Genomic DNA, 16,666 nt, shown 5'->3' with positions numbered 1-16,666 from the left:
CTCTTTGGCAGATATCATCAATGATACAATTTACTCACCACTGCAAGCCAGGAAGATCTATGTCACACTAACCAGCAGTTGATTTTTACTTGCCAGGGCTAAACTCGACAATGGCTAGCGGTAAATAACAATTTTGAGCCCTAAGGTTATTTGCTGCTGGGAGCGTGAAAGGCACAGTGTTATGTGGCTCCTCAGAACTTCAGCCTATAAACCATTCCAAAAGTGAAGCGTGAGCTGCTGAGGAGAGGAGCACATATCAGCTCTGCTCTTGCAGGCTGCAGTACACTGGTAGCTGGGACTGCTGGTTTCTGGGGTCTGAGAGATTCCCAATATCCTTCACCAATGCTCAATATCCACTCAATTTTGTGCCGTTAATAAATAGTGAATTAACAATCACAGATTGTGATAACAGCTTTCCATACTTTCCTCTAAAACAGTTACTAGTAGTTTAAAAATGTTTTGGTGCAGTTATACAATAAATGTGAAATATTAATTTACTATAAATATTTTTACATTATTTCGGTCACAGCTGTGTTGTACATTGAGATGAGGTGATCATACGAATGTGTATATGGTGAGCAGTGAAGCTACAGTTTGCAGGTTAAGAGAATTCGGAAGGCAATGTAAAACTAGACTTACCAGCGCAAGATGCAACTGCATGCAGGTACAGAATTTAGACAGCTTATCTGCTTCAAACTCATAATAAAGAAACACACAAGGAAAAAAAAAAAATAGCTTTGCAGAAAAAGGCTTACCATTACCTTAAACAAAATGATTAGAAAAGCAGACAAAAGAAAACCATATGCAAAGTTATAAATAAAGACGTGCATAGCAACGTTTGGATACAAGCAATGTTGGATTTTTAATTGCCAGCAGATAATTTAACTACATTGAATTGATCACACAGTGTAACGAGTTGGAGATGTTAAGAAGTCAAAGTAAGTGCATGCTAATGTAATCATTAAAACTCCTTCCATTGCTATGAAATAACAGTGGTTTAATTTGAGCTTCTCCCAGCAGAATTTATATAAATGCACCTGTAGTTTTACCAAGTCATAAATAGGCACCTTTAAAAGGAAAGCATGGTAATACTGTAGAAATTTAAGAATGGATACAGAAGCTACAACTAACCCCACAAGGTTTTTTTATTTCTAAAAATGCTGAACGATGATGATGATGATGCAAAGTAGTAGAAGTGAAAAAGCTAAGAGTCCAGGACCTAAACATTGATATGTTTATCGTCAATGGTTAAGCACCAGCTCCTAGCCTTGGAGTTATGTATCTTCGGTCTACCTCTGAAAGCCTCCAAACTGAGATCACAGATCCATACATAGGCCAGTTTGTTTGAGGTGGCAGAGAATAAACAGGATTTGAGGGGGGAAGAAAAGTGTCTTTGTATACTAAGGATCAGAATTCATATAAAAAGGTGCACAAGTCCATTATCAAGACGGGTACATTTTAGAACTTCAAATAGATGCATGTCTATGTGGCTAAATCTCATGTGTCTTGCAACTGGCCAGTAATTGTCCCATACAGCACATGTATAAATAATACTTGTGCCCCAAGGCAAAAAAAAAAAAGTAAAGCAGACTTGATATTTTGCAAGAGAAGAGTGACATGAAAATCTTCTTTATGTTTTTTGCCTACAAGTTACATTATCCTCTGCCTCTGGTGATGGGCTAGAAAACCAAAAGGTTGTCCAACCTTGTAACAAAGCAAAGACGCATTTAATATGATAAAAAAAAAACAATCAAATAGATGAGCTCAAGTGCTTTGCTTTCCATGATTAAGAAAAGGAAGTGACACTAACTTCAGGAATTTAAAGACCAGTGTCAATAATATAAAGCATTAAAAAAAATCCAACAAGTATCCATGATATATCAGGGGTTACTAATATATCAGAGCTGCTTCAGTATCTCAAAATGCAGCATTACACAATTGCTAGTATTTCACTAGATATTGTCAATATGTAAATATTCCAGAGAAAAGGTTAATATTAAAACTGAAAAAGATTGGCTACAAAATAATAAATAAAATGAGTGCATTAAATATAATTGTATGCATACACAGTATTAATTTTAACATGCTACTGGTCTCCCCTAGATGGATAAGATGTGAACAGACATGCTGTGTAAACTAGTCTGTAGAAGGATATGTGCTTTATTGCCAGCAATGCAATTTTATTTCATTACTTAATCGATGATTGCAGAGTCTCCAAAATCCCAGTTAAAGTGTCTTTTCGAGTCACATCAAATAGTTAACCGCTCCTTGCTGGTACACTTCAATAGCACACTTCACTAACCCATCCACTAACCATCATACAAGTAAACAACTGCTGAAAACCAATAAGACTGTACCGGGCAATAAGCCGTAATTGCGTTGTCCTGTGAATTTTCACTAATTGATGTTAAAATAGCCAGTTCCTCTTCAGCGTTGTTTTACAGTTCTATGTAACAAGTGAATCTTTTCCTGACATGGGCGTACAGTAACCTAAACAAACAATAGGTTAATCCCATCGTCTCCTTGTCTACAGGACAGAATGTCACGGAAGCCCATGTTTTCCTAGTAAAATAGAGCACTGTGGGCAATAGAGGAGAAAACAATATTTAGCAGACTTGTAAAGTTTACATTGGATCAACAGTTTCTCCATGGTAAAATATGAATTTATTACTGAAAAAAAAAAAAGTTTAAGAAGGCACAAAATTGAACAGTTGCTCAAGTAGAAGATTTGTAAACAGAGGATATGTTAAATCCAGGTGTAAGAATAAAAAAAGGCAACTGAAGTAACGTGTTAGTCGTTTTTTTGTGTATGCACCTTAACAACATACTTCAGGAAACAATAAGGCAATTTGCATACTTGATACACCAGAAAAATTGGTACAATGGTAGTGTAGGAATAGTTGATATAATTTAAATACAAATGTGCTATGCTGGAACTATGTGGAACTATCTTAGGGTTCCACATTTCTGCATCACAGTATACTAAAAAAAAAAAAAGTAGATGTACGACCATTCGTGTACCACCGCCAATTATTGGCAACAGGTTGTAATTTTGTAGGGGTGAATATTTCCCCAGGGTTAATATACCATCCCCAAAACGAGGAGAATAAGCTGAGGGTTTCCCCATGTCATTCCTAGGCAGCATCATATTTTTGTAGAGCTTCCTCCAGTTTTAGCGTCACTTTTTGGAAGAATGTGATCTGTTGTTGTAAGAAATGTTGCATTTGTGACTTGAAGTCTCTCACTCGGATTTTGTGAAAGTGCTGTATTTCTGCTAGGCTAGCATAGGAAATAATGTTACAGCGTTCTTGGATATCACTTGCTTTCTGAAGCTCCATCTTCCCTTCTTCTACATGCTTCTTACTCTCTCGTACTTTGGTCAGTGCACCTACGGAGAAACAAAAAAGAAAATTTAAATCACTTCGAGAAAGTGAGCAGATTCCTGTTATCTAGTTTAAAAATAGCTGGTCTACGTGATACTCAAAATAGCTTTTGAATAGTGTACGCTGGCACTGAAGGTTAAAACGTAACGGAGAAGATGTAAGTATGGGGGATCATTTTAAGAATCTCTAGAAGGGCAGCAGCCTACTCCCCCCCCCCTGGTCAGTTTAAATTTAACATAAAAATTCCCACGTAGCTCCGAGTCTACCATAGTCTGATCACTAAACAAAACTTTAAATAAAAACAGACTCTTAAATCATGGTGACCTTTACATTCCTTAGTTTTTACTTTAGCAAACATGGAGGACACAGTCAGTGGGGTAGGGAATGCAGCAGAGATTTGCAGAAACATTTGCAATTCTACTACATGTTTGGAGAATTGTCACTGCAATCCTAGTGAAGAGCGACATGGGCCATAGGCATAGTCTGTATGAACTAAATGCAAGGAATAATGGAGCATTTGATAATTTCACTGCATGTCAAACTGCACCAGAATATAGATAATTCCTCATAACTCTGCAGGGCAAAAAATGCCAAGACCTCAGAGTTCTCAATTTATAATATCAATGAAATCACTAACTAATGAAAACAGTGTCTTGTATCTGAATGTGCATATAACTACTACAAAGGCTCTTTTTAAATTAGCCAGAATACAGCATATTTAAAGGAACACTAGAGTCACCTAAATTACTTTAGCTAAATAAAGCAGTTTTAGTGTATAGATCATTCCATTGCAATTTCACTGCTCAATTCACTGTCATTTAGGAGTTAAATCACTTTGTTTCTGTTTATGCAGCCCTAGCCACACCTCCCCTGGCTATGATTGACAAAGCCTGCATGAAAAAACAAAAACTGGTTTCACTTTCAAACAGATGTAATTTACATTAAATAATTGTATCTCAATCTCTAAATTAAACTTCAATCACATACATGAGGCTCTTGCAGGGTCTAGCAAGCTATTAACATGGCAGGGGATAAGAAAATCTTAAACAGAACTTGCAATAAAGAAAGCCTAAATTCGGCTCTCTTTACAGGAAGTGTTTATGGAAGGCTGTGCAAGTCACATGCAGGGAGGTGTGACTAGGGTTCATAAACAAAGGGATTTAACTCCTAAATGGCAGAGGATTGAGCAGTGAGGCTGCATGGGGAATGTTCTATACACCAAAACTGCTTCATTAAGCTAAAGTTGTTCAGGTGACTATAGTGTCCCTTTAATTAATTTAGAACAGAATAGATCCCCCATCTAATATCAGGAGGGCAAAGGGTGGCTTCAATATGCCACAATATTTTCATATCACGTGGCACTCCAAACATCGGAATGTGAAAAACAAAATCAGTTGCAGTACCCCTTTAAGATAGATAATTTGGATTTGCAGTAAGAAATGATAATCTGTAAATATGTATGCGCTAGAAAAATATGTCACATAATTCATAAATGTGATCCCTTTAATGTGACACATCACATGTCATGACAGGTGCTTTAAAATAGTCAGTGTCACTGTGTGTAGCATTTCTTCCTATAAGATTATCTGGAAGGAGGATACTAGTTGGGTAAGATGACATTTTTAGGAACAATACATTTTTGCCTGTATTTTGTTAACTACTGGGATACTAAAAGGCTTCAACCTCAAGTAAAGCAATAACCCACATTCGCATATATCATTTTTCACATGTGAATTATTTATTCCATATTTCTACCAAATAAAAGCACAATGCATTAGAGATTAGTGGTCACCTTTCGAGACTATTGTCGATAACGGGTGCAGATATTCTGTACATTTCAAGTTTAGAAAAAGCAACACAATTTCTACTGAAATCTGGCATTAACTGAACATACTGTGAGCAATAAAACTCCTATCACTCATGTAGCCAGTACATGCTGAGGTCAGTGGGATATTGGCATGTACACTGCTGTTACAGGTAGGTGTGGAATTGCTGTAATCACACACTCCTATCACTCTGTCAGCCTGACCAGTACATTATAGTAGGTTATTCACTGCATGTGGGGGACTCACAGAAAAGGGTGACGCAAGGTCACTACATGGTACTTCGATGGCTGGAGGCTAGAGTTTCCAGATTCCGAAGACAACGTTTGGTGAATAGGAGAGGTGAGTGAATTGGTAATATCGGTAAATTACAAGGCAGATAACCAATAATCAGATGCTGAATATCGGCTCTAACCAGCGGAACAGACAAGTCTATCCCTACAATATATTTGCATATTTTATACAAAATGTATTGTGTATGGCTGGAAGGTTTCTAACAACCTATAGCACAATAAATATTAACAGTTCCCACGCCTAAAATTATGCAAAAAAACTTTTATTTTGCTTTTACAAATACTTTAATGTCTCAAACTAAAAAGGTACTTGCTGCTGCAAACCTCTTCTTGCAACACGACCAAAGTGTATAGATAGGGCAGTACCATGCACAGCCAATCAGCTCTCAAATAACTTGTGCACAAACATTTCTGAGCACTGACTGCATACTAAGAATTATAGGATGCGTTGCTTAGCCGCCTATAGATTCTATAACAGAATTCTTCACAAACCTACCAATGGAGTTTGACATCAGAAAAATAAAATGCAAATAACTTTTTAGTTACACATTTGAGAGTAATCTTGTTAAAATGTAAATAATTGGTTTTTCACTACAGTGTAAATCATTGGTTTCTGAAAAGTAACTTGAGGTAAATTGTCTCATTCCTCTGGACTAAATTTTCACTTGGGGAGCGAAAACAGTGATTTTTATTAGAGTAACGCTTTCAAGATGGTCCGCCCCTCCAAACTTAAATAAAAAAAAATAAACAAACACTAAACTTCCCTCCATGCTGACGAGAAGTTACCATTCCAGCTGATGCCTTGTCATTGGCAGTGGTGCGGTGGTCTTGCACACTCTTCCAAACTGCATCAGTTTCCTATCCATTAGGAGTGCTAGCATGCATGTGTAGCACAGGCAACAGCTGGTCCGCCTCACTGGATATGAGAAGGGTAAGGAAATCTGACAGAACACTGGGAGCAGCAATATGATGTCACTCCGGCCCCCACGTCGCTAAACAGTGCGCAAGGGAGCAGAGCAAGAAAAGCTTAAAATTACACAAACCCCACTGGACTTAAAGGAAATGATCCACTTCAGCTCTCCCAAGACTGGGTGGACATAAATTTAAAATCAAAAAAGAATTATTGGTGAATTTACATAGAAACATAGAATGTGACGGCAGATAAGAACCATTCGGCCCATCTAGTCTGCCCAATTTGAGAGAGAATGTACCTGTACCTGAGAGAATGTACTACAGTTGTCACTAGGCAGCAATGTCAACACTGCCTTTTCTCTGAAAAGCCTACAGGGACAGGATATAGACACCAGAACCACTACGTTAAGCTGTGTCCCTTTAAGAATTGTATTTTAGGTGTTGAAAATGAAGCTTTGTTAGTTTAACAAAACCTGTCTTCTAACATTTTTAGCTGGCTCCTAGATTCAAAGCAAATTTGTTGCACTAAAACCTGATCTTCCCTTACTGTACATTGCCACTGTGCACTATAGCAGCGACGACAACATCAGGACTCTCTTGCAGCCCTGTGCACTGCACTGACTCAGTATGAAGTGCTTGAACATCCTTTTGGCACCATTGATTAACACAGGTGTGCACAAGCACAAGGGACATTTTGCTAGACATCAAGGAAGCAGTTAGACTGTGGCAGCAAAAAGAGAAAGACTAGTAAGAGGCTGGCTGTCAATGTTAAGTAGATGGTTGAAAGTAAGACAACAAAGGAAATTGGTAGGGCATTGTGTATAGACCTCCTATGAAGCACTGTGAAGTACCGTATATACTCTAGTATAAGCCGAGTTTTTCAGCCCATTTTTTGGGCTGAAAAACCCCAACTCGGCTTATACTCGAGTCAAGGTCTGTATTATGGCAATTTGTATTGCCATAATACAGACTGGGGGGAGAGGGGGGCTGGCAGAGCTGTAACTTACTTTCCTGCAGCTCCTGTCAGCTCTCTCCTCCTCTGCGCCGTCCGGTCAGCACCTCGGTCAGCTCCCAGTGTAAATCTCGCGAGAGCCGCGGCTCTCGCGAGATTTACACTGGGAGCTGACAGAAGAGCAGAACGGACGGCGCAGAGGAGGAGAGAGCTGACAGGAGCTGCAGAACAGGTAAGTTACAGCTCTGCCAGCCCCCCTCTCCCCCCCACTGAACTGCCAATGGACCACCAGGGAAGGAGAGCCCCCCTCCCTGCCATATATCAAGCAGGGAGGGGGGACGAAAAAAAATATATTAATAAAATAAGAAATAATGATATAAAAATAATAATAATAAAAAAATTAATAATAACAAAAAAAGGGGTATAAGGACCACTATGGGAGGGGGGGGGGTATAAGGACCACTATGGGAGGGGGGGGGGTATAAGGACCACTATGGGAGGGGGGGTATAAGGACCACTATGGGAGGGGGGTATAAGGACCACTATGGGAGGGGGGTATAAGGACCACTATGGGAGGGGGGGGGGGGTATAAGGACCACTATGGGAGGGGGGGGGGGTATAAGGACCACTATGGGAGGGGGGGGGGGTATAAGGACCACTATGGGAGGGGGGGGGTGGGTTAAGGACCACTATGGGAGGGAGGGGGTGGGTTAAGGACCACTATGGGAGGGAGGGGGTGGGTTAAGGACCACTATGGGAGGGAGGGGGTGGGTTAAGGACCACTATGGGAGGGAGGGGGGTATAAGGACCGCTATGGGAGGGAGGGGGGGTATAAGGACCACTATGGGAGGGAGGGGGGTATAAGGACCACTATGGGAGGGAGGGGGGTATAAGGACCACTATGGGAGGGAGGGGGGGGATAAGGACCACTATGGGAGGGAGGGGGGGGATAAGGACCACTATGGGAGGGAGGGGGGGGATAAGGACCACTATGGGAGGGAGGGGGGGGATAAGGACCACTATGGGAGGGAGGGGGGTATAAGGACCACTATGGGAGGGAGGGGGGTATAAGGACCACTATGGGAGGGAGGGGGGGTATAAGGACCACTATGGGAGGGGGTGGGATAAGGACCACTATGGGAGGGAGGGGGGGTATAAGGACCACTATGGGAGGGAGGGGGGGGTATATGGACCACTATGGGAGGGATGGGGGGGGATATGGACCACTATGGGAGGGAGAAGGGGGATAAGGACCACTATGAGAGGGAGGGGGTGGGATAAGGACCACTATGGGAGGGGAGGGGGAAGTAAGGACCACTAGGGGAGGGGAGGGTAAGGACCACTAGGGGAGGGGTGAGTCAGGACCACTGGGGGGGGGGGAGTGAAGGAACACGGGGGTGGGGAGGTAAGGACCACTGAGGGAGGAGGAGGGGAAGTCAGGACATATGGGGGGGGGAGGGGGCGGCAAAAAATGTTTTGCCTACGGCGGCAAAGATCCTTGCACCGGCCCTGCACACACTGCATTCACACACACACACTGCACTCATGCACACACACACTGCACTCATACACACACATACGCACACACTGCATTCATTATACACACACTGTAAATAAATATTCAATTAATATATTTTTTTTAGGATCTAATTTTATTTAGAAATTTACCAGTAGCTGCTGCATTTCCCACCCTAGTCTTATACTCGAGTCAATACGTTTTCCCAGTTTTTTGGGATAAAATTAGGGGCCTCTGCTTATATTCGGGTCGGCTTATACTCTAGTATATACGGTAACCACCCCCTCACACTGTTGGGGAGGACAGAGGACAAGACAGTTAAAACGGCAACATTTTGTACAGTAACCCCTTAAGGACATATGATGGAAATATTCCATCATGATTCCCTTTCATTCCAGAAGTTGTGTCCTTAATGGATTAAATCTGAATGAAACAGCCTGTTGGGTTGAAGTATTTTTCCAGATCATCTATTTTGTTCTCTTTTTTTTTTTTTTTTTTTTAGTTTAGATAACCCTGCGAATATGCATGTGAAGGCAGGGTCTCTAAATGTTCTAATTATTAATTTTGTGTCAGGACATGTCAATTGAGATACCAATTTAGTCTCTTGGATAGGGGTGTGTGTGTGTGTGTGTATATATATATTCATATATTCTATCCACACCTTTGCATTGAGAGTGTCAGCGGGTGCTCTCAATTTTTTATTGGCACCCCACGTAGAAAACAGAGTGCAAAAGGTATGTATATTGTGATAGGTTGACTCAAGTCTCAGCCTATCAACAGCACCACACAAAGAAAGGAAGTAGCTGGGGAAAAGGGTGAGGCACCGTCTTACAAAGTGTGGTGTTAAATTGTTCATTAACAAGGTGCCTGGGCCCAACTCACACCTTGTATTCTACAAACTCTCACAGAAGGAAACAAGGGGGAAAAATAATTTTACATTATAGTGGATGAATAACTTGGGGAGTCAGTACCTTTGAAGTTTGTTAAGGTCATAACCTCTTAGCTTAGTCAGACATCTTTTGTACAGATGGCAGATTACCATTAAAGTCTATAAGAGGTCTGTGTATGCATTATTACATAGTGTTTTCATAGAATTCACTGGAGACTTACATCTCATTACTTTAACTATACCCTGTGTATCACAAGTTCCATTTAAAACCATGGAAGAAGAACACCAACATCTTATTTGAGCGAGTACAGTGCTAGTCCCATAGAAATCTGATATCTTTCCAAATTCCTCCATTCTAATTCATACGGACTGGGTTATTCACTAAAAGTCAAAATTCAAAGAAGATGCAAAGTGAATTTAAAATTTAAGGTCAAAATAGCCAAACTGGAAAGATTCTTGTAGGTAAGCTATGCTTTCAGTTCAACTACTCTAGCCTTTACTTTGAATTCCCACTTCGTAAAAAACCCTGGGAGTGCACTTGGCCCCCATCTGGCATTGCATCAAGTGATACAGCATTAAAAACTGATGTAGGAAGCAAAGAGCAAAAGTATAAATAACACAAACATCCATATCAAGTCCTTTCCTCTCAGGTGACATTAGCTTGACTCCGCTCTTTCCTGGAACCCATGACTACAAAGCACACCCTCTACATAAAGGAATCAACACATGCTTTAGTAATACTGTCCTCTAAACTACTCATACAAGTGTTTGTTTTTTTTTTTTGATGGATGGGGAGATTGGTATACTCCAATACACCACATTGTGATTAAAACAGTCATCATATCATTAATTTTGAATTCACAATTTAGTAAATAACCCTGTGTATTATGACTTTTCGGTCATGGCTTAACCTTGCTTATTGGGTGGCAGCTATTATTATATCCTCGTAGGTTGGAAGTGCAGCTTATAAGACCAAAATCCATTCTATTAAACCGAACACTTAAAAGGACACTCCAGGCACCCAGACCACTTCTGCCCATTGGAGTGGTCTGGGTGCCAACTCCCACTACTCTTAACCCTGCAAGTGTAATTATTGCAGTATTTTATAAACTGCAATAATTACCTTGCAGGGTTAACTCCACCTCTACTGGCCGTCTACTAGACAGCCCCTAGAGGGCATGTCCGTGTCCCTAGCACAGGAAACCTGTGCTAGAGAGTCGCTGGACGTCCTCACGCTGTGTGAGGACCTCCAGCGTCGCTCATTTCCCCATAGGAAAGCATTGAAAAGCATTTTCAATGCTTTCCTATGGCGAGCTCTAATGCACATGCCGCGCATTAGGTCTCCCCGGCCGGTGGGAGAGACTGATCCCGCCCACAGGATACGCAATCCCTGGGAGGAGCGGCGGAAGAAGCAGCGACGTGGGACATCGTTGCCGCCTCTGGTAAGTTACTGAAGGGGTTTTCACCCCTTCAGCAACCGGGGATTGGGGGGTGGGAGGGAGAGGGGACCTGCAGTGCCAGGAAAACTGATTGTTTTCCTGGCACTGGAGTTTCCCTTTAAAGCATTATACACACTTTGGTGCACTGTAGTAGTTATGGTGCCAGGAGTGCTCTTTGTAAAAAGTCAAACCTCTTAGAATGGTTTGTCTTCTTGATTGGAGTCCTTCAGCTGCTGCTTATTACCTCCCATGCAGCCTCCAGGCAAGCTGTGTGATCCAAGCCCCTCTAGTGCAGTGCAGGACACTCCCAGCCAATGCGCTGGTTCTACACCGCAGGTCTTTGATCAGGAGCTAATGAAAGCTCCTGGTTCTCCTGCAGGCTAAGAAGAGATGGAGAGCAGTGCCCGGGAGACCCCAGGTAAGACGTCACACTGTACTAAAACAGTTTTACTACTTACAATAGAAGTAGCACTCCTGGCACCATAACCACTACAGTGCACTTTCATGATCTATTGCAGGGGTAGGCAACCTTTTAGCAGCACTGTGCCGATATAGGATTGTGATGTCCCGTAGCGTGCCGATCCTCAGGCCCGTCGCTACCAGGCAAGCTAACCAAGCAATTGCTTGGGGCCCCGAGCTGGCCTGGGCCCCCAAGCAGGGCCGGCCATTTCTATAAGGCTGCAGCCGCCTGAGCGCTCTATAGAGAGCCTCAGGCAGCTGCAGCACTGCCTCTCTCGTCATCTCCCCTTCCCTGTAGCGTGGCCGAGCTCCTCTTCCTACTGTCAGTCCGGCTGGTACCACGCGGTACAGGAGATTTAGTTTCCTGTTCCCGGACGGACTGACAGGAAGTGCACCCTGAGCTCGGCCACGCTACAGGGAAGGGGAGGTGAGAAGAACATAGGGAGGGAGGGGGGGGGGGGAGTAAAAAGAACATAGGCGGGGGAGTAAGAAGGACACGGGGGAGGGGAGTAAAAAGGACACAGGGGGAGGGGAATAAGAAGGACACAGGGGGAGGGGAATAAGAAGGACACAGGGGGAGGGGAATAAGAAGGACACAGGGGGAGGGGAATAAGAAGGACACAGGGGGAGGGGAATAAGAAGGACACAGGGGGAGGGGAATAAGAAGGACACAGGGGGAGGGGAATAAGAAGGACACAGGGGGAGGGGAATAAGAAGGACACAGGGAGGGGAATAAGAAGGACACAGGGAGGGGAATAAGAAGGACACAGGGAGGGTGGGAGGGGAGTAAGAAGGACATAGGGGGGAGTAGTAAGAAGAACATAGGGAGGGGGGAAGAGTAAGAAGAACACGGGGCAGAAGCAAGAAGAACACTGAGGGGGGAGGAGTAAGAAGAACACGGGGGGGGTGAGGAGATGAGGAGAACACAGGGAGGGGGAGGTGAGGAGAAGGGGAGATTAGGAGAACACAGGGAGGGGGGAGGTGAGGAGAAGGGGAGATTAGGAGAACACAGGGAGGGGGATGGTGAGGAGAAGGGGAGATTAAGAGAACACAGGGAGGGGGTCAGGAGAAGGGGAGATTAGGAGAACACAGGGAGGGGGTGAGGAGAAGGGGAGATGAGGAGAACACAGGGAGGGGGGTGAGGGGAATACAGGGAGGGGGTTAGGAGGAGAACACAGTCAGGGGGGTGAGGAGAAGGGGAGATGAAGAGAACACAGGGAGGGGGTGAGGAGAAGGGGAGATGAGGAGAACACAGGGAGGGGGGGTGAGGAGAAGGGGAGATGAGGAGAACACAGGGAGGGGGTGAGGAGAAGGGGAGATGAGGAGAACACAGGGAGGGGGGTGAGGAGAAGGGGAGATGAGGAGAACACAGGGAGGGGATGAGGAGTAGGGGAGATGAGGAGAACACAGGGAGGGGGTGAGGAGAAGGGGAGATGAGGAGAACACAGGGAGGGGGGTGAGGAGAAGGGGAGATGAGGAGAACACAGGGAGGGGGGTGAGGAGAAGGGGAGATGAGGAGAACACAGGGAGGGGGGTGAGGAGAAGGGGAGATGAGGAGAACACAGGGAAGGGGGTGAGGAGAAGGGGAGATGAGGATAACACAGGGAGGGGGGTGAGGAGAAGGGGAGATGAGGAGAACACAGGGAGGGGGTGAGGAGAAGGGGAGATGAGGATAACACAGGGAGGGGGGTGAGGAGAAGGGGAGATGAGGAGAACACAGGGAGGGGGGTGAGGAGAAGGGGAGATGAGGAGAACACAGGGAGGGGGGTGAGGAGAAGGGGAGATGAGGAGAACACAGGGAAGGGGGTGAGGAGAAGGGGAGATGAGGATAACACAGGGAGGGGGGTGAGGAGAAGGGGAGATGAGGAGAACACAGGGAGGGGGTGAGGAGAAGGGGAGATGAGGATAACACAGGGAGGGGGGTGAGGAGAAGGGGAGATGAGGAGAACACAGGGAGGGGGTGAGGAGAAGGGGAGATGAGGATAACACAGGGAGGGGGGTGAGGAGAAGGGGAGATGAGGAGAACACAGGGAAGGGGGTGAGGAGAAGGGGAGATGAGGAGAACACAGGGAGGGGGGGTGAGGAGAAGGGGAGATGAGGAGAACACAGGGAGGGGGGGTGAGGAGAACACAGGGAGGGGGTGAGGAGAAGGGGAGATGAGGATAACACAGGGAGGGGGGTGAGGAGAAGGGGAGATGAGGAGAACACAGGGAGGGGGGTGAGGAGAAGGGGAGATGAGGAGAACACAGGGAGGGGGGTGAGGAGAAGGGGAGATGAGGAGAACACAGGGAGGGGGGGTGAGGAGAAGGGGAGATGAGGAGAACACAGGGAGGGGGGTGAGGAGAAGGGGAGATGAGGAGAACACAGGGAGGGGATGAGGAGTAGGGGAGATGAGGAGAACACAGGGAGGGGGTGAGGAGAAGGGGAGATGAGGAGAACACAGGGAGGGGGGTGAGGAGAAGGGGAGATGAGGAGAACACAGGGAGGGGGGTGAGGAGAAGGGGAGATGAGGAGAACACAGGGAGGGGGGTGAGGAGAAGGGGAGATGAGGAGAACACAGGGAAGGGGGTGAGGAGAAGGGGAGATGAGGATAACACAGGGAGGGGGGTGAGGAGAAGGGGAGATGAGGAGAACACAGGGAGGGGGTGAGGAGAAGGGGAGATGAGGATAACACAGGGAGGGGGGTGAGGAGAAGGGGAGATGAGGAGAACACAGGGAAGGGGGTGAGGAGAAGGGGAGATGAGGAGAACACAGGGAGGGGGGTGAGGAGAAGGGGAGATGAGGAGAACACAGGGAGGGGGGGTGAGGAGAACACAGGGAGGGGGTGAGGAGAAGGGGAGATGAGGATAACACAGGGAGGGGGGTGAGGAGAAGGGGAGATGAGGAGAACACAGGGAGGGGGGTGAGGAGAAGGGGAGATGAGGAGAACACAGGGAGGGGGGGTGAGGAGAACACAGGGAGGGGGTGAGGAGAAGGGGAGATGAGGATAACACAGGGAGGGGGGTGAGGAGAAGGGGAGATGAGGAGAACACAGGGAGGGGGGTGAGGAGAAGGGGAGATGAGGAGAACACAGGGAGGGGGGGTGAGGAGAACACAGGGAGGGGGTGAGGAGAAGGGGAGATGAGGATAACACAGGGAAGGGGGTGAGGAGAAGGGGAGATGAGGATAACACAGGGAGGGGGGTGAGGAGAAGGGGAGATGAGGAGAACACAGGGAGGGGGTGAGGAGAAGGGGAGATGAGGATAACACAGGGAGGGGGGTGAGGAGAAGGGGAGATGAGGAGAACACAGGGAAGGGGGTGAGGAGAAGGGGAGATGAGGAGAACACAGGGAGGGGGGTGAGGAGAAGGGGAGATGAGGAGAACACAGGGAGGGGGGGTGAGGAGAACACAGGGAGGGGGTGAGGAGAAGGGGAGATGAGGATAACACAGGGAGGGGGGTGAGGAGAAGGGGAGATGAGGAGAACACAGGGAGGGGGGTGAGGAGAAGGGGAGATGAGGAGAACACAGGGAGGGGGGGTGAGGAGAACACAGGGAGGGGGTGAGGAGAAGGGGAGATGAGGAGAACACATGGAATTTTCAATTGTTGAAAATGTTCAAGTTTTATGCACATTATATGCCACAGCAGTATTTGCACTGTAAAACTTTATTTATATAAAGTGTGGGTGAACTTAAACTGTATGGCTATGCGGTGGCTGTGGTTCCTGTAGGCTTTGCGTGCGAGGGGGGGGTACCATGTCCATTTTGCGTGGGGCCCCCAAATTCCTTCAAACGGCCCTGCCGATCCTATTTTTTTAAATTGAGGTGTGTGTGCTGCCGTATTCTGCCTGTGTTATTTATACTGTAATTGCTTTGTATCGTTGTATTTGTGCGTATATGAGCTATTATATTGTATATGTTCATTAGTAGTTTATGGTATCGTGCATGATACATATGAATGTGGGCTGTGTATGAGGGCTGCTTGTGGAATTGTGTGTAGATGGATATGTCACATTGTGTGTAGTGTATGGGGGCTGTTTGGGGTTTTGCACGTGAGAGGCTGCATGTGGGATTGTGTGCATGTATGTAGATTGTTAGTGGTGTTGCGTTTGTGGGGATTGTGTGTATGTTTGTGTGTGGGCTGTTCATATTATTTGTATGAGGGGAGGCTTATTCTGCAGGTCTGTGTATATCTAGCAGTGTGGGTGGCTTCCCTGGGTTCCAGTGGGGACCAGCCTGGGCAGGTACAGGTCAAGGACAGGAGCTGCAACATCTGTGGGCTGCTCTACTACAGTGTGGATTCCCATTCACAAGTGCTGGGAGGAAGTGATCTGAGATCACTTCCTCTTAGTGCTGCAATACATAAATTGAGGATTGTCCTTCACTACCTCTTTGTATTAGCAGATATCTGAAGTTTCACTGAGACTCCTGATAGGCCAGACCCTGTTTGGCTCTAGCAGCCTTGAGTGCCGTGGAAAGACACCTCGAGTGCCGTGCATGGCACTAGTGCCGTAGGTTGCCTACCCCTGCTCTATTGTGTAGTCACAAACAGTCAAGTGCATGTACCAAAGCACTTTGCATAGAGAAGCACTAAAACCAAAGCTTGTCTGTAAGAAGCATTCCCAGGGTTTATCGGCATCCTGCTGGGCTCAATGACGCAGAATGAGAAAACTTTCAATTATGTAAAAACTTCACTAGGAAATGACTTTACTGGCTGTCACTCTGTCCAGCTCTAGATGTGTAGTTATGACTAAAAAGGAACATTACCATTTCAGAGAAACTGCCATGCTTTACATTTCTGCACAAACAGGACAGGGTCTCTGCAGCAAAACTACTTCATTAAGCATATAAAAACTAAAGCTTTTATATGAATATATTAAACCATTCTATCAAAAACCTTAAAAGCCATAATGATGAAAATTATTAACTTAACTCTGCAAGAACCAGCAGTAAAGTATAGAGACATGCAATTAAAGGGACACTATAGTCACCCAGACCACTTCAGCTCAATGAAGTGGTCTGG

The 16,666-nt window shown here is 45.4% G+C and overlaps 1 protein-coding gene across 1 annotated transcript in view; it reads right to left on the bottom strand.

The window, feature by feature from the left end:
- Positions 1-843: 843 nt before the first annotated feature.
- The window catches only part of SNX18 (sorting nexin 18), a 33,882-nt gene continuing 18,059 nt past the window's right edge, over positions 844-16,666 (bottom strand). The window contains exon 2 of the mRNA XM_063454033.1: positions 844-3,388. Within this exon, the coding sequence (XP_063310103.1) occupies positions 3,135-3,388 (254 nt within the window). The 3' untranslated portion in view covers positions 844-3,134. The remainder of the gene's footprint in view (positions 3,389-16,666) is intronic.

The sequence above is a fragment of the Pelobates fuscus genome, chromosome 5 (assembly GCF_036172605.1).
Source record: "Pelobates fuscus isolate aPelFus1 chromosome 5, aPelFus1.pri, whole genome shotgun sequence".
NCBI lineage: Eukaryota > Metazoa > Chordata > Amphibia > Anura > Pelobatidae > Pelobates > Pelobates fuscus.
The sequence above is the reverse complement of the archived record's forward strand: the minus strand, read 5'-3'. Positions and strand labels throughout refer to the sequence as shown.